This window comes from Equus caballus, chromosome 1 (assembly GCF_041296265.1).
Source record: "Equus caballus isolate H_3958 breed thoroughbred chromosome 1, TB-T2T, whole genome shotgun sequence".
NCBI classification, from domain to species: Eukaryota; Metazoa; Chordata; class Mammalia; order Perissodactyla; family Equidae; genus Equus; species Equus caballus.
Window position 1 is genome coordinate 13,748,660 of NC_091684.1, and position 25,705 is coordinate 13,774,364.

At 48.3% G+C, this 25,705-nt stretch overlaps 1 protein-coding gene across 3 annotated transcripts in view; it reads left to right on the forward strand.

The window, feature by feature from the left end:
- Positions 1–9,966: 9,966 nt before the first annotated feature.
- RGS10 (regulator of G protein signaling 10) overlaps positions 9,967–25,705 on the forward strand; it is a 35,479-nt gene continuing 19,740 nt past the window's right edge. The window contains exons 1-3 of one of the 3 annotated variants that reach the window (XM_023638405.2): positions 9,967–10,182; positions 21,471–21,589; positions 22,779–22,865. In XM_023638405.2, the coding sequence (XP_023494173.1) occupies positions 10,134–10,182; positions 21,471–21,589; positions 22,779–22,865 (255 nt within the window). In that variant the 5' untranslated portion in view covers positions 9,967–10,133. Of the gene's footprint in view, positions 10,183–15,419; positions 15,676–16,245; positions 16,828–21,470; positions 21,590–22,778; positions 22,866–25,705 lie in introns of those variants that run through there. The other 2 variants (XM_003363412.5, XM_005602199.4) reach the window with 2 other exon arrangements.

Here is a 25,705-nt window from a genome sequence, read left to right on the forward strand (position 1 = left end):
TCTTTTTGCTGAGGAAGACTGGCCCTGAGCTAACATCCATGCCCAGCTTCCTCTACTTTACATGTGGGACACCTACCACAGCATGGCTTGCCGAGCAGTACCATGTCCGCACCCAGGATCGGAACCAGCGAACCCCGGGCCACCAAAGCGGGATGTTGCGCACTGAACCACTGTGCCACCGGGCTGGCCCCTGGGACAGTGATTTTAAAAATCATTTTTTCCTGGGTGTGAGGCAGTTGTGCAAGGAGCACTGCGAGCCGAGAGACCTGACTTCCAGCCCTCCATTTTCACTTGTCCCTGTGATGTTGAGCAGTTCTGCAAACCTCTTTAAGACTCAGTTTCTACATCCATAAATTCCTAGATCACAAGGTTTACTGAAGATCAAATGCAAATATGTGTGAATGTGCTTTTTAATCCACGAAGAGCCACAGTTTTACTTGCAGTTGGTGATCCAACTGCCACAAGAGGCAGTCCCAGGATTGAGACCCCTCCAGGGGGTTGTCACGTGAGAACAGTATTTAAAATACTCTTAGAATGGTGCCGAGCATGGGGTAAGTGCTCAGTGAAACCCAGCTGTTACTATTACTGTTGATATCGCCAAGTCTTACCTCTTTTGTTATATACTCACCATGTGGTGATTACTAGAATTTTTTTAAATTAATTTTTATTTTCATTAAACTGATCTATATGTGTAATAGTTTAAAAAGTCAAATAGTAACAAAAGTCAATGAAAAGTAGAATTCCGCTTCCCCATCCTCTCCTAGGCATACTGCTGATTCTTCAGAGGCCGCCATTTTTTAGTTTTAGCTGTTTCTTCTGATATTTACTCCCATATATCATGAACAATATACAATACTGGTGTTTCTTCATGCAACAGTTTCGGGATTTTTCTGCTGACTTCCCATGTGGTAGATGAGAGTTTAGTTTTCTTACTTTTCATTCTCTTCAGTCCCTCTCCCCCAAATATATCAAAGTTTTCAGTTAATAATGTTTACTAATTATGACTGTCAAAGCTGACCACAAATAGCATATATTGATTGTTTTCTTTCTTGTACTTTTAATTTTCTTTCCTGGAGTTACTAATTGCCGGATTTTTCTTTGCTTAGTTTTCTATACTTGTCACTAATTTTAACGACATACAGCAACAGAGTTATCAAGTGCTTGTCAATACAATTTGTAAACGTTCAGACTCATCGAATGAGGCTCCTGGAGCCTTCACTGTCATCCTGCCTGGACTGGCTTCCCCTGCTCTGCCGCACAACCGTCATACCAGCGGGGACTGTGTCTCTGACGTTGGGTCCCTTGTTCCTGGGAGCCTGTGTTTCCCTCTCGTTTTGCATTTTCTCATTTTTGTTGCATATACTCCAGCAGCTTTCCAAGAAGTCCAGTGACAATTTGATTTCTAAACCTTTGTATGTGACCTATTTTTGATCTTTGTAAATTAAAAAAAAAATTTTGAACAATTTTGTTGAGATATAATGTATATACCATAGAGTTCACCCATTTAAAGCTACAATTAAATGGTTTTTAGTATATTTACAGAGTTGTGCAACCATCACCATAATCAAATTTTAGAACTTTTTCATCATCGCCGAAAGAAAGCTTGTACCTATCAGTGAACGGTCACTCCCCATTCTCCCCTTGTCTCCAGGTTTAGGTAACCACTACGCTACTTTCTGTCTACAGATTTGCCTATTTTGGACTTTACTATATAAATAGGATCATACATTATGTGGTATTCTGTGATAGTTCTTTCACGTAGTATAACATTTTTTATGTCTATTCATGTTGTCGCATGTATCTGGACTTCATCATTTTTAATTGCCAAATAATATTTTATTAAAGGGATATAGCACATGAGTTCATCTATTCATCAGTTGATGGATATTTGAGTTGTTTCCACTTTTGGGCTATTATCAATAGTGCTGCTGTGAACATTCGTGTAGAAGTTTTAGTGTGGATATTTATTTTCATTTCTTTGGGGTAGATATATAGAATGGAATTTCTGAGTTATACTGTGAATTTATTTATTTATTTATTATCCATATTTGACTTTTTGAGGACCTGCCAAGCAGTTTCCAAAGGGGCTGCACCATTTTACATTCTCAACTCATAAGTGATTTTACAAACAACTTTATTGACGTATAATTGACATATGATGAAATGCATATACATAAAGTATATGATTTAAGTTTTGCCATAAGTATACACCTGCGAAACCATCAGCACAATCAAGATAATGAACATATCCATCACCCCAAAACTTTCCTCGTGTCACTTTGAAATCCAGCCTTCCCACCCCACTCCCCACCCCGACTTCCAGTTATCCACAGGCAACCACTGATCTACTTGCTGTCACCATGGTTGAGTTTGCATTTTCTAGAATTTTACCTAGATGGAATTACACAGTATGTACCACTTTGGGGCTGTCTTTTTTCACTGAGCATAATTGTTTTGAGATTCATCCATATTGTTGAATATATCAATAATTCATTATTTTTTATTCATTCTGTTGTACCACAGTTTGTTTATCCATTCAACTGTTGATGGGCATTTGGGTTGTTTCCAGTTTAGGGATATTACAAATAAAGCTGGTATGAACATTCATGTAACGTCTTTGTATAGACGTATCCTTTCACTTTTCTTGGGCAAATACCTAAGAGTGGGATGCTTGGCTTATATGTTAGGTGTATGTTTGACTTTTTAAGGGACTTCCAAAATGCTTTCCAAAGTGGGTGTACCATTTTACATTCCCACCAGCAGTGTGCTCTTTGTAAGATTTTTGGAAATTGTCTATGTTCTGAAGTCTCACGCTGGTGTACTTTGTTATAGGCCCACTTTGTGGGCTCCTTCAGTTTGGAGATGTTTTCTTCAATCTGGGCAGTTTTCTTGAATTACATCTTTAATTTCCTCTCTACTATTTCCTCTTTAAGGTCCTTCTGGAACTCCTGTTACTTGGACTGATTCTCTAATTTTTTTCTTTCTGTCTTATTGTGCATTTCTTCATTTCTTCTGATTTTTAGGAGATTTCATCAACTTTCTTCCAAGCCTTTTTTGAAATATTTTGTTCTCTGTTTTTTATATTCCAACCTTTCTTTCTTGTTTTATGGGTGCAATAGCTTCTCTCTCTCTAAGATAATTATAGTTTAAAAAGAGACTTAATCTACTCCCTCTGTTGCTTTTCCCCTGAATTCTTATCTTCTGTTTACTTTCGTCTCTCTCTCTCATGTTGGAGGCATTCCTTAAATGTCTGTGATCTTGTATACCCCTCCTTTTGAGAGGGAGGTGTCAAAAGCTGTATGAATGTGGAAGAGGCATGAGGACAGTGTATTTCTCTGTGATTGGGCATGCTAACTTTGGGGAACCCCTAAATGTTAATATCTATTGTGTTTTATCTATTTATTTATTTGGAGGGAGATATTAAATTTTTCTAGCACATCTGGCTGCTGGGCTTCTGGGCGCAGGGAGGGGAAGGAGCCTCACAGTTCTAGACGCAGACTTTCACTTCACTCTCCTTTGGCCCAGAGCCTCATCTGCACCTCAGCTCGCTCGGCCAGGGATCCCTAAGCCCACAGCCTCTGTGCTTCCATATTTCTCACAATAATTTCTGGCTTCCTGGGCTGGGGTGGAAGGGTGCCTGAGTCCCCTTATACAGACTGTTATCTCACCCCTGTGTCCATCTCTTGCCTGCCCTGCTATCTGTGCCCTGTGCCTTTCAGTTTGGGGCTCATCGGAGGCTCACAAGGTAAACTGGCCTCCTTCCCAGCACCCAGCTGCCTGCATATGGATTGCAGTTCCTTTTAAATCAATTTCTGCCTCTCTATCTGCTTCAGGTTGGTTGAAATCTCTTCTCCATTACTGCCTCCATTCCTGTAAACCTTGTCCGGGTGGGATTATACCTTATTATAAAAATATACCTTATTTTTGGGGCTGTCCCCATGGCCGAGTGGTTAAGTTCGCGTGCTCCGCTGCAGGCGGCCCAGTGTTTCGTTGGTTCGAATCCTGGGCGCGGACATGGCACTGCTCATCAAACCACGCTGAGGCAGCGTCCCACATGCCACAACTAGAAGCACCCACAACGAAGAATATACAACTATGTATTGGGGGGCTTTGGGGAGAAAAAGGAAAAAATAAAATCTTAAAAAAAAAAAAAACACCTTATTTTTAATGCCTTTTCTGTCATCTTAGTGGAGTTTCGGGAGAGAGGAGCTAACTATTTCTTCTCTTGATTCATCAGCACATTTTTGTTGAATGCTTCCTGTGTGACAGGCCCTCTCCTGGGCGCTGGGACAGCAGAGCTCACATTCCAGGGTGAATGGAAGGCAGGGTGAAGGTAGGACCGTAGGGAGAAACAGACAACACACATAATAAGTAAATATAGCACATTAGAAGGTGATATGTGCTATGGAGAAACGGCAGGGATGAAGGAAAAAGGGGCGTGGAAGGACAGGGTGGGGGCCGCCATTTTAAGCACTGATGAGGTGACATTGCCATAAAGACCTGAAGAAACTGAGGGGATGGGCCACGTGCATATCCAGGGTGGAGTGTTCTAGACAGAGGGGACAGCTGGTGCAAAGGTCACAAGGTGGGGGCGGGGGTGGGGGAGCGCTGAGGGATAAAGAGGAGATTTGGCAGGAGCAGATGAGGGCGGAAAGTGGGAAAGGCGGTCAGAAGGGAGTGGAGGAGGTCTTGGGCACGTGGGGCCTTGTCGGTCTTTATAAAATCTTGGACTTTCTCCTGGGACAACATGGGAGCCAGTGCTGTTTGGAGCAGAGGGTTGAGACGGTGAGACTTCCTTTGTTTACTCTGGTTGCTGGGTGTAGGCGGGGAGACCTGTGAGGAGGTTGCTGCAGTGATCCAGGCACTGGGTGGTGGCTCCGACGAGGGTGATGTTGTGGAGATAGGGATGGTGCAAGCATGGGCTTCTGGGTTTATTTTGAAGGTAGGACCTGCAGGATTACTTGATGGAGTAGATGTGAGGTGTGAGAAAAAGGATGAGCAGAAATGACTCCAAGATAATTGGTCTGAGCCACTGGAAGGGTGAACCCGCCTTTAATCAAGATGAGAAGGCTACGGGTGGAGCCGGTGTGGACAGGAAGAGGAGGATGCATTTTGGACACACTCTGTTTGAGATGTCTTATCAGGTATTCAAGAAGAGATGTCAAGCAGGCAGGGCCAGGCTGGAGACAGAAATGTGGGAGTTCTATGGTATAAAAATGGTATTTAATATGAACTTGAGTGATAATGATATGTCATCTGGGCTCATTGGTTGTAAGAAAGGTACCACTCTGGTGGGGACGGTTGATAGTGAGGAGACTGTGTGTGTTGGGGGTTAAGGGGTATCTGGCAACTTTCTGTACCTTCTGTTTAGTTTTGCCATGAACCTAAAACCGCTCTAAAAAATAGTCTTTTTTAAAAAAAATGGTATTAAAAGCTATGAGACTTGATGAGATAGATGGTCAAGAGAGTAAGTGTGCAAGAGAAGAGAAGAGATCCAAAGACTAAACATGTGGCGCCCACCTTTAAGAGTCAGGAGGGGTGGCAGTGGGAACAGCAAATGTAGCAGAAGAAAAACTAGGAGAGCATAGTGTCCTGGAAGTCAGAGAAAGAAAGTGGTTCAAGGGGGAGGGAGGGATCAACAGGGTCAAATACTGATAGTAGGTCAAGTAAGACGGAGATGGAACTGACCCTTGGATTTCCCAAGGTGGGAGTCACTGTGACCTTGCAGGAGCAGTTTAGTGGGGTGGTGGAGATGGAAGTCAGACCAGAGAGGGTTTAGGAGAGTGGATGGAGAGGAATGGAAGACTGAGTACAGACAACTCATTTGAGGCACTTTGCTGAAAAGTGCTTCAGTGAAATAGGGCAATAGAGGAGTTTCATTTTTGTTTTGAGATTGGAGAAATACAAGTATGACTGCATGCTGATGTGATTAATCTGCCCTGTTCCCAATTAGAATCTTAAATGTACAGAAAGATCTTCCTGTTTAGGTGCATCTCCATGGATGCACCATGGCACAAGATACAAAGTGCTGTCCTAGGAAGACCACCTGCCTAGGACTCAGGAAACCCAGCATCATGTCCTAGCTAAAGCTGTCTGGGCCTCAGTTTCCTGATCTGCAGCACAATATGCTGATCTCCAAGGATCCTTCCAGCTGTGATATGCCATGAATGTGTGACTTGAAATGCAAAGGGGGGGCTGGGCCAGTGGCGCAGTGGTTAATTTGGCACATTGCGCTTCTTGGCGGCCCAGGGTTTGCCGGTTCAGATCCTGGGTGCAGACACGGCACCACTGGGCAAAAGCCATGCTGTGGTAGGTGTCCCATGTATAAAGCAGAGGAGGATGGGCATGGATGTTAGCTCAGGGCCAGTCTTCCTCAGCAAAAAGAGAAGGATTGGCAGTAGTTAGCTTAGGGCTAATCTTCCTCAAAAAAAAAAAAAGACATGCAAGGGAGATCAAAGACGGGAAAAGCAGTTGGTGTCTGCTTGCTGCTTCCATGGGAAATTGAGAGTTTAAAGAAAGAAAAACTAAATGTAAAAATGGGGACTTAAACATTTGTAGATTAAACCCAGTAGAGATTTTGACCAGTTTCCAACTACTGATTCTTCCCAACTTAAAAGATATACGCTACAGAAATTTTGCAAAACAGGAGAATATAATAATGAAAGTTTAAAATTACCCATTATCCCACCATCTAAAGAGAAATACTAGTAACATTTTGGTATAGTTTCCCGTAAGCTTTCTATACATGAATCTACTATATTCCCTCCTCTCGCCCACTGAAAATTTTCTCTATATGTGTGTGCTGATTTTTACAATGAAGACTTCATCATAAGCGTGTTCCTTCATCACCAAATATTCTTCACACACTTCTTACAACTGTTAAATATTCTATCATAGGAATATACTGCAATTTAGTAATTCCACTAATGAGCATTTATAGCTACTATAAACAGCACTGATAAAAGAAGAGTTATGATGTTCAAGTCTACACATAAATCTTTGCATCTCTTATTATTCCTTTGGCATAAGTTACCAGTGGTAGAATTATTCACTGGTCCAATGGATATAAACATTTTGAAGGCTCTTATACATGTTGCCAAATATGACCTCTCCTCTCTTGCCTTCCAGAGAGGTTGTAACAATGCACTTTCCTCCCTTCACTGTGTATTAGCTGCATCACATTTACTAATCCTGCCAACTTCACATAATTTCTTTTAAAAATGCCACTTTTCAGAGTGCGTAAAGTGTATTGCAACAGCGTTGTAAGGGGAGTGAGAGTAATTCAGATTCCAGTACGCTTTTGCGTGTCTACATGTGCTGGCACTGTGCCAGGTGGTGTGGTTTATTGCTGGTGAACACATACCCTTAGAATGTAGGTGGCATCCTTTCCTTGTCCAGTCCCATGAGGCTGTGTTTAAGGACACACAGCTGGTCTGCTAAATGGCGGGGATTGGTATCCAGGTCTCTCGACTCCAAGTCAGGCACTTATTTATCTACTTATTTTATATCTCACCCGCCTCAAATAGCCTAGAATATTCTTTATAAGAGGCTCTAAAATATATTTTATATAAAATATTTTATTCTGTGAGACTCTATAATATATTCACAGCTTAGTAAATTTTTTAAGTTTCTGAATAGAATAAAAAAATAACTCTAAAAAGTCAGTGATCACTCTGAAATTCTGCTTTGCCAGAAGACATCCTGGGCTTCTGCTCCTCGTCTGGTCTGAATGAAAGTTGTGAGACAGCAGGTGAAACAAGCAGAGGTAAGCAAGGGGCCAAACTGCTTTGTTCTCTTCTTGCCCAGATTGGCTACCATTGTTTGTGAAGGCTTGAGAGGAGCTCAGGAAAGTGGGTGATGCTGTGTGGATGGCAAGCACCTCCAGCCCAGGGACTACGGGCAGGCAGAACTAAATCACGTGGGGAGTGGGGGTGTGTGTGTGTGTGTGTGTGTGTGTGTTTTCTTTTGGCAAGCTTTAGGAACTGTGAGGACAGTCTTTTGATGTCCTGAAACAAAAATTTTAAACTGTGTACATTAAACTTTAACCATGGGTCTTTATTTTTCTACTCAGCATCTGATAAGCCAACAGCACAGTAAAAGTGATTTGAAGCTGTTCTATTTTCCCTTCATTTCAGAACGACCTGGCTGCCTTAGCTCAAGAGGGATTCACAAGCGCGTCCTAGGCCACACCAGGGTTTTTCAGGACACTGCGAGGGTGGACCAGGCAACTGGCATAACATTTAGCTATGTCCAATTTTTACCCACTGTGCCGGTCTCCTTATTTCCTGTGTTAGAATTACTTGTAATTACCGCCGGTCTCCAGAGAAGTTTTCTGGCGGGGTGTGTTGCACAAATTCCCTTGTTATTGTTATGAGAATGCAGCGACCTCATTTGGCTCCAGAGTTGAAAAGTTCTACTTTTGCTGCCTATAGTATCAGCTCGATCCCATTACAACGGAGTGGAAGCTTGCGGAGAGCCCACGCCCGGGCAGGCCAACGACAGGGGCAGACGTTTTTAAAATCGAGCTTTTCCGCTGGGTTCCCCGTTCCTGGCGACCGTGGTCTTCTCGAGTTGCAGCTGAAAACCCCTGCAACCTTCAGGAGCCAGAAAAGCCGCTCTCGGCGGCAGAGCGGGAGAGCGCTTAGAAATACTTACAAAGACTCGGGGCGGAAGAGGAGAGAGAAATGAGAAGCAACCATAGAAGGCCAGCGACGGGGTGGAATTGGGACCGAGGGGGTGGGTTGAGGGAGGGAGGAAAAATTAGCGGAACGGGAAGCGCAGAACAGAACACATAAAAGAAAGTGCCAACTAGTGAAAATCCTGCAAAAGGATGGGTCGGCGGGGGGGCGGGGGGCGACGACTGGGGAGCGGTTTAGAAAAATAGCAATTAGTACAGCTAAAAATAAAGGCCAATTTAGAGACAAAGCCAGATACACGAGGAGAAAAAGAAGCCTCGCCAGAAAGACAATTCCTTGCAAACCAAATGCTCAAGAACATGGGGCTGACACCCCTTCTTGGGCTATTTTGCAGAAGAAATGAGATAATAGATTAGGGAGGAGCGCGCGGCGCTGAGCAGGTGACCGGCGGCGGCAGGAGAAATCAGAACGAGAGCGCAGAGCGGGCCCGAGCTGAGAGCGCAAAAGCCCTGCCGCAAGGGGCGCCACGTGTCCCCAAAGTTATTAGAAGTGTACCCGACCAGGCGGTGTGTGGGGGCAGAGGCATCTCTCCGCGCTGGAACCCAAGAGGTTCCTGCAAAATTCCCCCGAGGTGCGCCCCCGGAGTCTCAAGGCCAAGGGGAGAAGGTGCCCGAGTTCCGGGGCCCGCGCGGCGAGGCGCGGCCCGGGAGAGGGCGCCCACCGGCGGCGGCTCGGCTTGCTTGGCGCGCGGGCACCGCGGCCGGGACCCCGGGGACGCCCCACCGGCAGTCGCGGCCATGGGAAAACCCAGTGCCCACGGAGTCGCAGGGCGGACAGGCCCGGGCGCGCGGAGACTCTGGATCCCGGGGGCGAGGAGGCGAAGGCGTGGGCCGCGCCCGGGTTTTGCACAACCGCGAGGCCTGGGCTTCCCGGTCTGTGAACCGGAAGGTGACCCCCGCCTGCAGCCTCGCGAAAGCGCGTGGAGCCACGAAGCGCTGTGCGCCCGGGGTGCCCTGCCTGTTCCTGGGAGCTGCAGGGAGAGGGCGGGGGACTGGGATGGACGCTGGAGTTGGGAGCGGGGCGGGGCGGGGCCCAGGGCAGCTTCTTTGGCGAGTCCCGCGAAGCTGCGAGGGGGCCCCGAGACGCGCGAACCGCCTGAAGCAGGGTTCCAAAATCCCGGGCGGCGTGGGCTCCTTGCAGGCGAGAGCGCTCCATCCCGAGCTCGGGGACGCATCCCGACGTTTGGGAGTCTCCCGGGTCCGCCCTGGCCCGGGCGGGACCGTGGGGCCCCTGGCTGGGCGAGTGGGTGGGCGGGCAGGGCGCACCGAGCGCGCCACGCGGCGCCTGGCGGGGAGGAGGGCGGCGGGTCGGGGGCCGGGCGCGCCGGGGCGGTACTGAGGCGGCTCCTCCTCCTCAGCCTCCTCCTCCTCTCCTTCCTCCGGCTCAGCCGCTGCGCCGCCCGGCTGCTCCTCCTTCCTCCCCCGGGCGCCCGCGGCGATGTTTAACCGCGCGGTGAGCCGGCTCAGCAGGAAGCGGCCGCCGTCAGGTAAGCGGCTCCCGGGGCCCGTGGGCTGGGGATCGGGGCGCCCCGAGGGACTGCGAGGAACCGCCCCGGCCGGCGCTGCCCGCCTGGGGCATCCTACCCTCCCTCCTGGACTCGGGCGCGGCTTGGCGATGCCGCCCCGACGGGAGCCCCGGCTGACCGCGCCACTTCTCCCCGCCTGATCCAGCGTCTCTTGCGGTCCCAGCCGCGGCGGGAGCGCAGAGCCCCGAGAGGCACCCCGGGGAGGAAGTTTGGCCAAAAGGGGAAATAACAGCAGTTTTCATTTTAGTGATGGTCTGGGAGAAAAAGGAGATCCAAAACACCCCTAAACTTTGGAGGTAGTATGGGTTCTAGATTCCGAAAGCAGAACGTCGCGCGGGGTCCCCCCCTTCCTGAGTTCTCCGCCTCCGCTGCGGGCGCTGGTGCAAATGATGGCCGCGCGCGCCCAGAGGAGGCACGGCTGGACCCCGCGCATCCGACTGGCACCTGGGCCTGGGCTGCCGGGCGCCCTCAGTCCTGCGCGGCGGAGACGAGCTGTGGGGCCGCCACGGAGGGCGAACACCAGGGTGGAGAAGTAACTGGCGCCAGGGAGGCAGTGACATTACAGAGGATTATGCTTGGCTGTCACAGTGGACCAGCCTGAGCCATAATTTGGAGCAATTTGATGGGATAAACCCACGGTGAAGATGAAATTGTGCCCTTGATTCCAACTATCTTACCCTTTGTGTTCATATCAATAGCCGAGGCCCCTTGAGTGCTTAAAGTGGGCCCGGGTCTGTATTCACCCGGGTCTGTGAATTCTCTCTTCACTGCTACGACAACCCTGTGAGATAGGTATTGTTATCATCACTTTCCAGAGGAGGGACCTGAAGCCAGGAGCTGTTAGGTAACTTGCCCCGGTCACTCTTAAGAGTTGATGGAGAATCTTTGAAACCCTGGTTGGCCTGACTCTGGAGTCCAGAGGTTTTTCTGCCGCCTCCCGCTCCAGGAGTGACTCCTGCACAGTGCTAAGAATCTGTAGTGTTGGTCTGTGTCCTTTCTTCGCCTAATATGTTTTATGAGGAACGTTGTGGTTAAGAGGATGGTCTGGAACCGGACTGGCTGGGTCTGAATCCCACCTCCACCGCTTACTAGCTGTGGAACCTCTCTGTGTCTTTGCAGATAACATCTGCAACATGGGAATAAAATAGTCACCCCTCTTCAAGCACTTCAGTGGAGCTGGTTTCCCCTCCATCAAATTAAGCAAATCATTGCACTTAATATCTCTAATAAAGTAGAGTTTCCACTGTAATAAAGTAGGACTTCGTAGCGTTATTGTAAGGAGCTTCTATTAATGTTAGTGGTCCTGTAAACCTTGCCGTGTTTCCTGTGGGTCAGAGAGCCCCTTGTGGGTGTGCGTTTTAGCCATTGCCTGTCGTTGGGTATTCACAGGCCTATGGAGAGCTGGGCAGAATGGTTCCCACCCTGAGTCTATCATTCAGCGACCTTGGGCAAGTTACTCAACCTCTGAGCCAATTGCTAAATTATTGGGAAATTTGGAAACTGGTTGCTCTATCATAGATAGCTTGAAATTGACTATCGCTGAATAGTTACACCGTGGAAATCAGCAAACGCTAAGAATCAAGCTTTTTTTCTTTTTTCCTAGGAGAGCTGGTTTACCAGCTCACCTCTGCATCCATTTTCCCATCTGTAAAGTGGGTTTCGTAGAGTTGTGGAATTAAATACACTAAAACATATGAAGTTCCTAGTACAATGCCTGGCATGTAATACATGAGTAATAATAGTCAGCTGTTGTCTTTTCCCTCTTTTCCTGTTAGAAACAGAGCTGCTGTGAGCTTCCCGGCATGGGTTACTTGGTGCTTTGGATCCTTTTGGGATTGAAGTCTTCCAAATAGAACAGCCACATTATAGGACATACATGATTTTGGGGTGGTGGTGTGTGGAGAGGTTGCACCCCAGAAACACTGGGGCCGTTTTAGGGACACTAGTCGAGTGTATTTCTCCCAGGGCAGCAAATTTTAGGCTGAAACGTGGGGAGGTTGCTGATGGAAAGGTCAGTAGCTCAACGTCATGGATTGGTACTGGATGCCTGGCCCCCAAGAGCCTGATTTCTGTAGGATTTTTAGGTTTAAAGTCTGCCCCTCCATGGGAAAGGACACATGAACCCCTGCCATTTAGTCATCACCACTCAGCAGCGGGAGAAGCAGCCCACTGAGAAAGGGGGAATGTGGCCCCAAGGCGGAGATCCTGGGAAGCTGGCCAAGTGATCCACGGGACCCTGTGCTGAATTTTATTTGAGTGTGGTAATTTTGAATTATTTTTCTTAAAGAGACTCTCTAAGTCGGATCAGCTTCTGGCCCCACAAGAGCTGGATCTGCCCCTGCAGGACCCCTGATTTGGACCTGGCCGCAGTCTTGCCTGCCAGCACCTCTGGCTCTAGAGTCTTCCTGCTTCTCAGCAACATCTTATGGGAGGCAGTGTCTGTCAGCTGAGGGTGTGGAGTTCCTAACCCCTGATTCCACGGTTCTAAGTGCGAGTCCCTTATTTTCCTTTTTGAGGTTTCTCCAAGTGTGTTCACAAACCACGTGGGAGGGGGGAGGAGCCTGATAAAATGCAGCTTTCCAGGTCACCCTCCAGACCCAGTGATTCAGTCTGGGGACCCGGGGGGGGGGGGGGGGGGAGGGAGAGTAGGCTGCATTTTCAACAAGTCCCCGAGTTGATTGTTATGCCATTGAATTCTGAGGACCCCTGGAAGGATTCTGTCCCCCACCCTGCCCCCGACAGCACCTCGCACTGTTGATGATAGAAGTGGGATGCTGCTCACCTCCAAGCAGAGCCATGGCCACAGCCTTCCACCCGCTGCGACCAGACCGAGGGGTGACCTGTGGGGGGAATCCCCATGCCGCCGGGCAGGCCTCGGCCCTCCCCCCTGGGCCTGTTATACATTATCCCATTAAACCCTTGGGACCAGTTTCAGATTTATGGCTGGGCTTAAGTTTTTATTTAAAGATGACAGTTGACATAGCAATTTAATGTCTTTGTTTTAACAACCCAGCAGCAGGACAGTCTTGGCCGCCTGGGAAACTTTCCCTGCAGAGCGTCACTGGCCAGGGCCTGCGGGTTCAGGAGAGCAGAGCAGGGACAGAAGGCCGGGCCGGGCCACGGGGCACTGTTTTATACAGGTGTGATCAGCCCTTGAGCCAGTGGGTCCATGGTGCCGGCTCTGAAGTCCACCAAGAGCAGCCTGTGGACTGGTGGGTGCAAGGAGCTAATGGTGCTTCATTTGCCTTCACTGACTTTGCATTTGAACTGATGTTGCCTTTCCTCACTGTTAGAAATTTTGGAAACCTCAGCAGGTGCCTGGCTGGGCCACATCCTAGGGCTTCTTGGGTGAACTGAGTCACTTCCCTCCCTGGGGTTGAGTAACCCCTCGGCCCCCTGACACTGGGCTCTGTTTAAACGTGCTGTTTGAATTGTATGTACTAAATTTACTCACCGGTTTCTTCTGCTTCCCGCAGATAGCTCTCCACTGCAGCAGCCTGGGGTGGCAGTAGGGGCAGGGGGGGCCCAGGCAGGCGACGGCAGCAGCTCCTTGATAAGAGCTGTCAGGAGGCGTGCAGTGGAGTGAAACAGTCCCCTGCAGACTTCTGGGGACGAATTTCCCTTCCAAGCAGGTTCCCATTCCTCCAGGGCCCTGCCGATTGCCTGTGGGCCCGCTTTGCTCTCCCCGTGTGCGGCGTCAGGGGCCCCTCATCTGGTCTGCCTTCCCTCGCGGTCCCACGTCCCCGCTCCCCACTCTGCCCCTGGGTGGCTGAACATTCCCACCTCCGTGCCTTCACTCCCGGAGGGTGTCCTCCGTCCTTGGTCCTCCCTGCTCCAGCAGGCCCGCTCTTCCGCTCCTGTTTCCCTCCCTCTCTGCGCCTGAGAGGCACCTGTCCATTTCGGCTCTCCCTGGGCAGCGGCAGAGCCCACCAAAGGGCAGGACTGCCTTGGAGCCTCCCGTGTTGGAAGGGACAGACCAGGGAACTCAAATCTCTGACCCCAGTCCAGAGCTACATGCATGACCTCCCACAGCATCCATCTAGTCACCTTGTTAAAACGGATTTAGAGAACGAAGATAGAGCTGACGACTTTTCTTTCCTTCCTGCCTCGCTTCCACCCTTCTTCCCTCCTTTCCTTTCTTCCTTGCTCCAGTGAGGACATTAAAAACAAACAACGCCACCATCAACTGTCTTTATCATTTCACAAACGAAGGGATGGTTTAACACCCCAAATCGTAGGAAAGACGAAATCTCATGTTAAGGAGTGTCCTGATGCGCAGGAGTCTTCTAGACATCGCTGCTTCCAGGGAGAGGTGCTGCATAGCTGAGGGTCAGAGGCGAGAGGAAGACCTATGCCACTGTGCACCCTTTTGTGTCTCCTGAATTTTCTACATGCAAATAAATAGAATTATCTATTTTTAAAAAACAATCCAAGATTGTCCTTACTCTGTCAACACAGCTCACTTGGTAAATATTTCCTTATCCTTATCTCATTTCTTCATGGACCAGGGAAGAAAACTTCATGCCAGCTTTTGGCATTGAGGGCAGATGGCCATCTGGGAACTCCTGGTCTCATCTTCTGAATTAATTTTAAGTTCCGTGAGAAAAAGGGCCCCGCCTTTCATTTCTTGCATCTCTCGCTGCCCTTCGCTTTCCAGGCCCTGCAGCCAGACAGCCTAGGGCTGAATCCCAGCTCGTCCACTTCCTTACTTGCTCCTTTGGAGCAAGTTATTTAACCTCTCTGTGCCTCAGTTTCCTCGTCTGTAAAATGGGCTACCAATGGGCCCAATCTCCCGGAGTTGTTGTGAAGTTGAGATGGAATATGGTAGGTGCTCAACAAATGCCAGTTGCTGTTACAGCCGTCCCCCTCCTCTCTGCCTTGCCCTCCGAACCCCCCATCCGTGAGAAGTCATTTGTCAGTATAGATCTGTACGTGAGTGCCGGATGCTGCTGGCCCCGAGGAAGGCACAGCTCTGACTCTCAAGGAACGCTCAGTCTACTTGACTGATACTGAAGGGAAAAGTCATTTATTTGCTCGAGGTAGGGCCAGGGGAGAGTGAGAGCACATTTCTGCGTGAGTGTCAGGGCCCAGAGGAAGTACTGAGGCTTCTGGAAAGTGAAAAAAAATGATGGCAGGGTCTTCACTTGCGCCCCAGACTCGAGCTCCTGGGTAGTTTTGTTTTTTCTGGGCCTTTGCCTAGAAAGTGAGGATTCCAGGGAGCCTGCGAATAATAGTCCGGCGTTCTTATTTCCTTCCCTCTGGTAGAAACTGGAAACCAGTGGCCATCTGTTGTTTAGTCCGCTCAAAAGAGGATGTTGAGTTTTGTTTTTGCTTTGCACCCAAGGGTGCTCGGGAGCCCCGCAGCCCCCCATCTGTCTCACACAAGACGTCTCTGAGAAGGCAGCGGATTTCTTGGCTGCGTGGGACTCCGCAGTGGACCCCAGAGCATGGACCGTAAGGAGCGGCCCCCAGCCCTGTGGCAGATGTCCTTGGCTCGCCCTCAGCCCGGGCGCTGGGAGGGCGGAGCGGGGGCTGGGGGAGTGTGGCGTGCATGCACAGGTGGCAGGTGACCTTTGGAGGTGCCGCCTGAGTGCTTGGCTCTCTTTGAGGCCTCAGACCGCGTGTGAGAACTGCCCCGATGCCGTTTCTGAGCCGAGCCAACCGGCTGCAACCTGTTTGCCTGCTCTGGTCTTTGATACTTACTATTATGATTATTTTAAAACTTTTTCATTTTTATTATAATTTTATGCTAATGGAAGGTCATGCAAACCTCCCTACCCAGGGAATTGCCTGCCTGAAGGGTAGTTATTCTCAGAAGCTATTCTGAGGAGCCCATAAACACTTAAGTAATGTTTAGATCGAGTGTTTCCATGACCCGGTTTCTCCGGAGCCTGGTCACCAGTTGTAACAAACTGATCCTCTGCTGCTAAGTTGGGATGACCTTTTTGTTTTAATATAATATGTTTGATGTGGTATAAGTGACATGCAGTTTTAAACAAGTTTTGTGGGCTGTGCGCTTTCCTTGAGTATTTTAAAGGAGTACGCTGTGAGTGTGCATGTGCGTGTTGCGTGTGTGGTGTTGTAGCAAAGCTACGTTAGAATTTAGGGTTAACATTTCTGCCTTTTCCTGGGCTTGACCGTTTGGTTTGTTTTCTTTAAAATGTTGTGAATTTTGAGGGTGCTTGAGGATGTCAGTTGACTCTGCTGTTGAGGAAGCTGGATATTGCGATCTGACCAAGATCATCTTGGACGTGGGGAAATTATCTATGCAGGATGGTCACCCAGCCCTTCCTGCAGACTAATAGCAGGAATCCATGCTGTAAGCATTTGGTTCCGATGAGTGTTACAGATGCCTTCTGAGGATGGGTTTTCAAGGAATTAATGTCTGGAGAAGGTCTCTGATAGATATGACATCACAGCATCTATAAATAATGCATTACGCAATATGCTGCAAGCAACCGGCCTCAGCCATCTGCACCGCGATGCTGCGCAGTCATCGGAATAATGGCTTTTACTGAGGTCAGAAACCACATAGAACAGCATAAACATAAATGGAAAGTGTGTGTACATTGTGTCTGCGTGCTAGAGGATTCGGCCCAGTCTTAGGTGAGTTTCTGTCTGTGTGGAATGGGACCCTTGGTTTTCTCAGTCTTTTCCCACAGCGTAACTGTAGTCATTCTCTTCATGGCTGTTGTGTTCTGGCCTCTGTGCATGTAAAGATTGGCAAATATTAAAAATAAAAATGGCAGTAGAACCTTGTGGTATAGAGCACGTGCTCTGGAGCAAGACTGCCTAGGCCTGGACCATGATTCGCCATTTCCTAGCTGGGTGACCCTTGCAAGTTACCGTGCCTCAGTTTCCTCATCTGTGAAGTGGGGATAATGCTAATCACATCAGAGGGTTACTGTGAGAACTAAATGATTTAACCCATAGAAAAAGCTTGGAACAGTACTCAGCACGTTGTAAACAACTCGTGTTAACTTTTACTGTTAGCCAATGACAGATTAATCTGAAGATAAATTTATTGAAAAATAAGTGTTGTGCCTGCAAAAATATGAAGGTCTAAAGTGCTTTAAAGAGCCCAGAAGGTCCAAAAACAGTCTTTTTCATTGCAAAAAATGTTTTGCAGTTGAACTGAACAGCAACAAAAATAAACAGAGCTGGACAAAATTGAAACAAACAATTGTCTGTGGTTCTCACCAACAGCTCCTTATTAACTTGAGCGATTTTAAAGTTGCTACAAAAATGAGTTTAACTTTTTGCCACCTGTGCGTTCCAAACCCATCTTCTTGTGCAATCCATCTAAAATGGAAACTTTTATCAATGAAAAAGGAAAGAAGGGTATGGGACCTTTGTGTCTCCAAGTGCCAGGAGTTGGGAAGCCCGGAACTCTTGGTTTTGCTTTATTCTTAAATTCAGAAGTAAACTTTCTTGCTATGGAGAGAGGTTCTTTCTTTCTCCTGTAAGTTGCTGGGACCGATTGTAACATTTAAAGTGAACTCCGATAGCTTAGCAAGCCGTTACTTGCGTGCCTGGGGGAATAGCGGAAGTCTGAGCAGGAGACCTGAGTAATGGAAATGCCCCGAGTTCAGGGGCAGTCTCTGGGGCGTGGCAAATGGAGGGGAACTCTGCTCAGTCCCTTAGAGGTCAGGGATAATGACTTGGAAAAAGAGAGGCACCATTAAGTGAATGGAGTTTGCAAATGCTGCTCCATCCAGATTTATTTATATTGATGCCAGTCAAGAAGGATTAAGACAAAAAGGCATGGCCAAAAGCCTTAATCAAAATTGAAAGACCATCAGGAAGTCTTGGAAAAATTCAAACCAATGTTTCTGGGAAAAGTGAAAACACGTGACAGATGGAGCGTGGGCAGAAGATTCTTAAAGTAAGTACGGACTATTGGGGCAGAAGGTGGGCAAAAAGGTAAGAAGGAATTTCCCTTTACCCGGGGCACCAAAGCCAGAATCCAGTAACCACGGCTGTGGAAGGTGGCTGCGTCTTGGTGTGCTTTCTAAGCCAGCCCTGAAAATTCTGTGCCCTTCTGTCACAGTGTCAGCTGTAAATGTATTTCATGGCTTTTGATGGTGGGGCCATGGCAGCCTAGGAGAGAATTGAAAGGAAGGGCCATTATTTGAAACTCCTATGTCCCAGGGAGCCCTGGGGTTCGGGGTTCGGTGGAGGTGACCCTGTTGGGCACCATTGCCCTCACACGTAGGTCCCAGTGCTGGTTCCATCCTGCAGTTCCTGAGCTGGGTCACCTTGGGTGGGTCATTTTACCTCCCCGACCTTGATTTCTCAGTCTATAAAATAAGGGAAATAGAGCCGATTAGTGAGTTTTGAGTTGTAAAACGTGTTCAAATGAAAGCTGGCACAGAAACCTAATAGGCAAAATGATTAGAGTGTAAAATAAAGGGTGACGTGAAGTAGCACTTATCTCATGTGGGGCGGGGGGCGGGCAGCCATCTTATCTCTCAGTGAACCAGAAGGTCTGGTTAACCACAGCACTCCTTTGGCTAAATGGGAACCCACCGAGTCTATTTATTTGCGAGACAGAGAGGCAATGAAAACCCAAGTGAGGTTTGGCTTATTATTGAAAAGAAGGTTGAGTTTTGGAATCCTTTCAGGCCAAGGTTGAAAACTTATGGGCAAAGGAGTTGTTCTGCGATGGCAAGAGAAATTTGCGGCTGCCTGAGATCGCTCCTGGAACAGCGAACTTGTGTCTCTACATTTATTTACTTAAGAGAACATCTGCAGGGAAATGGAGTAAACTGTCCAACTGTATTCTCCGAGTGAAGAACAGGAGAGTAAAGTAGTGAAAAGCTTGGCAGAATGAACCCTGTTGCAGAAATTTCTGATAATAACGATCTTTTAATTTCACTTATGCTTCGGTGGGAAGAAACTCAGTGTTCAGAAGCTTGCCACTGTAGCATTTGCAGAGAGCAGGGAGCTAACTTAATATCCAGGAACTGGAGATTCACTTTACAGAAGCATCAGGTCCATTTGTGATGTGTGCGAGCGAGTTGCCTTCTCAATTAAAGGAATGGATTTGTCCCAAATAATTCTCTTATATGCTCCATCACCAAGGAGTGTGGAAACACAGTCCCCCGCTGGGCTTCTGGCTTTTGCTTTCTTGAGCCCGTCAGCCACTGAGTGTCTAAAATCTGGGTAGTTTTCCCAGATGCTGGGAACGGAGTCTCAGCTACTTGAGAAGTTAACATGGTGCGTTGACCCCCAGTAGAACGTAAGCGATCGCGGAGGCTGTTACCCTTAAGTCCGGTGTATTCTGATAGAACTTTCCTCCAAAAACATTCTAAGCTGTGTGGCCCCCCTAGCTATTTGCAGCAAGTAATCTTTCTTTTTTCTTCTGTTTTTGTTTTTATTTCATATTAAACCAAATTTCTTTACCATGTTGGCTAAGTCTAGATGTTAGAGATGGGGTGGTGCCAATAGCCTATGATTGGGTTCCAGTGGAGAAAGGATCTTTCCTCCGCTGAGAGAAGGCAGGCTCTGACTTTGCATTTCTCTGAGAATGGCAGTGTAAATGAACACGGCTCTGTGCCAGGAGCTGTGCAGATGCATGCTGTTTTCTTAACTTGATCAGTCCTGTCCCACTGCTGCTCTGATTGTCACCCAGCACATCATAACTTAGTGCATTGCAGCAAGTAATCTTTATAAGACTTTTACACTTTTTCCTTTTAAAGGGATTTGCTTGCCGATTTCTTAATTAAAAGCTTATGTTCTTCTAGATTCAAACTTTTCTTTATAGAAATATGTCTCTACTTTAAAAAAAAAGGCAATGAGAAAAAGTATTAGCTATAAAACTCATTCACTGGATAGATCGTTGTTTTAAGGGAGGGGAGAGAGGAACCAAGGTTTGTTGAGAGTCTCCTGTCAGCTTGTAGGTCCTGAGTGCTTTCTCTTTTAATCCTTGGGATGACCCGAAAGATAGGGACTTATCCATCGTACACAGAATTTTGCCCATGGTCATACAGCTTGAATTGGCCACACTAGGCTTGGAATCTGGGCCCACCTGAAGTGACATTCCACGGTTTTTGCTTGATTCCGGGAAGGGGCCAAATTCTGTAGACTGAGGAGTATTTCTGTTGTCACGTCCTCCCTCAGGCAAGTCGCCAAAGTGTGTTAGTCAGAGGTGCCCTGTCCCCTTTCCTTTAGTCCAGAGGCTCTTTAGGTGTCTGAGTGAGAGAGTGCAGCAGATGTGCGGGAACAAAGAGCCATGCATTCATTCCCTCTACACACATAGTCACAGGGTGATGCCAGCCCTACTGGAGCCTGAGGCAAAAGGAAAAATCTGTTTATTTAAAACTTTGATATTTTTGCTCATTATGGATTGTTTTTTTTAAGATTGGCACCTGAGCTAACACCTGTTGCCAATCGTTTTTTTTTATTCTCCCCAAAGCCCCCCAGTACCTAGTTGTATACTCTGGTTGTGCTATGTGGGACACCGTCTCAGCATGTCCTGACCAGCAGAGCCATGTCCGTGCCCAAGATCCGAACCGGTGGAACCCTGGGCCACCAAAGCAGAGCACGCGAACTTAACCACTCGGCCAGGGGGCGGCCCCCACTATGGAATTTTCTTGCATTAATTTTGATTTTTCAAAATATTGCATGAAAATATTTATCTTGATGCCTGAGTTTTTTGGCAGCCCCCTTCCATGTTGCACCTGCAGCCAGTCCCTCCCTCTCCCCACGCTAGGCCCGCCCCTTGTACATACTTTTACTTATGCGCCAGGCAATGAGCTACATGCTGGACAAGCAAGATCAAGATATACAGGAGCTTTCAGACTCGTGAGGGCCAGTCATGCAAACAGTGACAACACAGCATGACCGTTGTAAGACTGCACAAAGTGTAATGGGGAAGGAGTCCCTGTTGAGTCCTGGTCCCTGGGAGGAGGGTTTGAGTGAGACTGAGGGCTGCCTTCGAGTTGGCGAGTGGACATGTGGGTGGGGGAAGGATGTATGGGGAGTGTTGGGAAGTGACATGTCCCTTCCCGGCTCTGAGCCTCAGTTTTCCTCATCTGTAAAATGGAGGGAATGGTAGCGCTTACTTCATAAAGTTGTTGTCAGGACTAGAATGAGTTCACTGTGTTAAGTGTCTCAAATATATTGGGGCACGTAACTGAATATATATTAGCCACAGTGGTGATGCTGATGCTGATGACCATTATAGGCAGCTATTTTTAAATGACCGGATCTTGGGGCCACATCCACAGTCTGATTTTGCTTTGCAGACATCCACGACAGCGATGGGAGTCCCAGCAGCAGCCACCAGAACCCCAAGAGCACAGCCAAGTGGGCGGCCTCTCTGGAGAATCTGCTCGAAGACCCAGAAGGCGTGAAAAGATTTAGGGTTTGCCTTTTTCCTTGTTGACTGGGATTGATGCAACACGTGAGGAAGTTTAGGTGCCTGGTGGGGGGAGACACAGGCCAGTTTCTAACACTCTCTGTCCCACCTCGAGAATAAGAACTTCTCACCTGTCAAGTTCAAGAGGGAAAGGCTTTCCCTGGTCCCACGGACCAGCACTGAGGGGCGTACACAGACCGTTTCTGTTTTTTATATAGTTGGGGGGTGGGGGATGATGGGGCAGTGGTCCCATGCTCATTGGCAGAATCTACAAAGGATTCCCAGCTCTGGGACACCCGGGAGGGGTGGTCTGGCTCCCTCTGATGTGAAGGTTTGTCCTCTTGTGTGTCAGGGATGCTCAGGATGCATTGTTAGCAGAGTGAGAGAGGCTGGACAACAGCTGGCACAGTGAAGTTGAACTCCAAGAGGAGAGCTGACGGATGGGGAGATGTTGGCGCTGCCTAGCCATAGTTTTTTTGGCCAGCAGACACCCCACATGTGAATTTCAAGAATGCCCTGTGTCTGCCTGAGTCCCGCCGACTCCTGTCTTGAAGTCTTGGGTCAGGGCTGGGCTAAGTGCTCTCCAGGTGCCTCCCGGTTGCAGCCCCCAGGGAGGGGGTCGGGGGCAGGGCAACCAACATCCCTAGACACCACGCCACTGTGAGCCCTGTCTGGGTCTCAGGGAGGACACCTTTGTGTGCACAGCTGAATAGCAGGCTGTGCCACTAACCCCCCAACAGTGCCAAAAGAAAAAACACACCTCCAACTTAAAATAGTTTTCATCATGGCGTTTTTAGACATGCTTAATATGTTTTCTTTTCTTTTGTTTAAAAAAAAAAATGGGCCTGATTTTAGAGGAATGTACTTTGTTTAAACACTGTCTACAAGGAACTAATATATCTTCCACTTTAATTTACTTTTTGGTAATTTATTGTCAGCTTAGAATTGCGAGTAGATTCTTGCTTCGTTTTTACTCTTCCTCACAACGTCAAAGCCATTGAGTTCAAATGCATATGAAGTTTTAGCTTTAACATGAAACATACACTTTGTTTTTGAGGATGGAGTTTTCACAGGGTGATGGAACCATGCTCGGGTGTTAAGTTTGGCCACGTCAGGCTGTGAAGGGAAAAGCATTATTTGTTTGTTTGTTTAAACTAGAATACTGTTTGATATTTTTTCTTCTTTTTATCCATAGGAATTTTTAAAAAAGGAATTCAGTGAAGAAAATGTGTTATTTTGGCTCGCATGTGAAGATTTCAAGAAAACACAAGATAAGAAGCAGGTATTTCTCAGTAATCACATTTTTTTTTTCTTTTTCTTTTGAGGAAGATTAGCCCTGAGCTAATATCTGCTGCCAATCCTCCTCCTTTTTGCTGAGGAAGACTGGCCCTGAGCTAACGTCCATGCCCATCCTCCTCTATTTCATATGTGGGACGCCTACCACAACATGGCCTGACAAGTGGTGTGTTAGTCCTCATCCGGGATCCTAACTGGGAACTCCGGGCCGCTGAAGCGGAACATGCAAACTTAACCACTGCGCCACCGGGCTGGCCCCTGTAATCACATTCTTGATGATGTTTTTCCCTCCTTATAAAGCTACAGCTGTCTTTCCAATAGATTTCAAGATTGCCTAAAGAAATCTGGTCCATACTGGATTGGGGGGAAGATTTAAGCTTCAGAGTAGGTATCTTGCATTGATCAAATATTAATAATTTTAAAAAGAGTGTTAATCCATTTTTAAATGGAGCTGTTCAAATGGACAAATATTTAAAGCAAAAATAACGATTCATGTCATTTAGAGTTTATCATCACGTACGAGTTTTTCCTCACGTGTGAGTAATGAGAATGCTTCTTCCCCCAGCATCTGACATGTCGGGCGTTTGGTGCAGACGTAGTAAAATGATAAGCAGACGTGTAGTGATAAAAGCAGAGCGCGAATCAGATGGACCGTCAATTATTTAATAGATCTTCCAAAACTTCCTGTAGTTGGCAGGCATCCCACACAGAAAGTTTCTGACTGTTCTCCTGGGTAGATATGTACTCTTTGTGGGAGGAAGCCTTTAATTCCAATGTCAGTGGACTTTCTGCCATGGAAAGTTGGGGGTACAGGGAGGCAGAGGAGATTATGAGGAAGGAGGCCTGTGGATTGGGGGTGTTTATGAGGCCCGAGCCTGTGTATTTCTAAGAGACTACCAGCTAAATGCCTACAGGGGCCCATAAGTAATGTGCATGAGTGAAGTTTTTGGTGTGAGGCTATAGGGAGTGGTGGGGACTGAGGCCATCAGGGGGCAGCCTGCCCTGCCTCCAGAGGCTGCAGCTCGTTGTTTCACTGACTTTCGCAGTGAACACTTGGGGTCTGTAGCTGTCTAGGCTTTCCCTGCTTTGAGTTCTGCCCACCTAGGTCCTTGCTTCCCCACCCTTGTCTTCAGACCCTGAGGGGCCTTTCTTCCTAAGGTGTCTTCTCCCATCTTTAGCCCAGTGCTGCCTGTTTTTCCAGAAAATCTGGACCTTAGGATTCTTATGTGAAGCTGTCTGATTTTTAAAATGTTGGAACTAATTTTTAAAAAATGTAAAGCCTCACCTGCCAAATAAAACACCTCCATGGGCAGATGTGGCTTGGGGGCTGCCAGTTTTTGAGCTTCTGTCTCCAGAAGCTGAAATCCACGGGGGCGTCAGTCATGATGTGTTTGAAGACAACAGCTTGGAAAACGTCCATCGTTGGTTTATTCAGAGGCTCTTCCGGGCTCAGGCGCAACTCCCCCAGGAGGGAGCCGTGTGGCTGTCCCTCTCCCACCTTCCTCTCTGTAGGGGCAAGGATGGAGTCTGAGACGGTCCCTTTAGCTTGAGTTCCCCAGGGCAGCTCAGACAGCTGTCCTGGGCATGACCCTTGGTATTTGCTTCCTTCTGGCTTCTTCTCCTCCCTGGGTGCCTTTGCCAGAGCTTCCTGGCTGGTGAACAGCCTCAGGGGAAAAGTGAGCGAGCTGGTGGGAGGGCCCGCTTTGGAAAGCAGGGTTGAGGGCTGCCACCCTTCAGGCAGGAGTGCCTGGGGACAACCGCCCATAAATGCTGGACTTGGCAACTGCTTCATCCGGCCTCACCCTGAAGTCCTAGCTCAGGGTGAAGCAGGGGGCCAATTGCCCTTCCTCTGCCTTCTTGTTTGCAGGTTGGAGGTGAGGGGGGCATATGGGTCAGCCAGCTCACCCCTGCATTGTACAAACCAGGAACCTGAGGTCCCCCCACAGCCGAGCTGGGAGTTGAACCAGCACTCTGGGGTCGCCCAGTCCTTTTCCCTGCACACCATGTTGGTGTGCCCCTCAGTTCAGTTGAGTTCACTCAATCTTTGTGGAGTGCCTGGTGAAGACCAGGCCTGGTGAAAAGCACAGGACACAAAGGGACAAGACAGATGAGCTTTTGGGAACAGGCATCGAGAGGGGAAGCCAAGACAAGCCTTTGCAAGTGTGACAAGTATAGAAATGGGAAGTGTGGGTTCCGTGGGAGCACAGGCAGGGGGCCGTCAGGAAAGGCCCCAGGGGAAGTGACTTTTAAGCTGACACCTGAAGTAGAGGTTGGGGGTGGGGATAGCGTTCCTGGAAGAGGGAACAGCATGTGGGGAGGAAGGCCTAGAGAGAAGAGCTGAAGGAAGACCAGATGGTGGGAAAGTCGTGCTTGAGTAGCAGGCTGCCTCTGCTGTGCTGGAGGCAGGGAGGGAGGTGGGGCTACACAAGGAGGCCTTGGGGGCCAAGGTGGACCCTGGAAAGCCACGGTGTTGGGTCATACCGCCCCATCTACATCCTACAGAGAGCTTCCGGAGTCTGGCAGCCCTTCCATGCACCCCTACCCCTGTCACCCAGGATAGGACTCCTTGAAGGTTTGTGTCCTTGGGCTTGGAACACGCCTGATGATTGCTTCGGTGCAGCGAATGCTGCCTTACTGTCAGCAGCCTGAGAATGCAGAAGGTAACTGGGAAGGGAGGAAGCATCTGTGAGGCCGGCGGTGTCCAGACCTGAGTCTGGGTATCACACTGGCCTCATGGCGATTCCCATCCTTCCAGATACAGGAGCTGTGGTTTGAGAGGTTAAGCAGCAGCTCGCCAGGTGCCGCAGACAGCGCCAGGATGCAGAC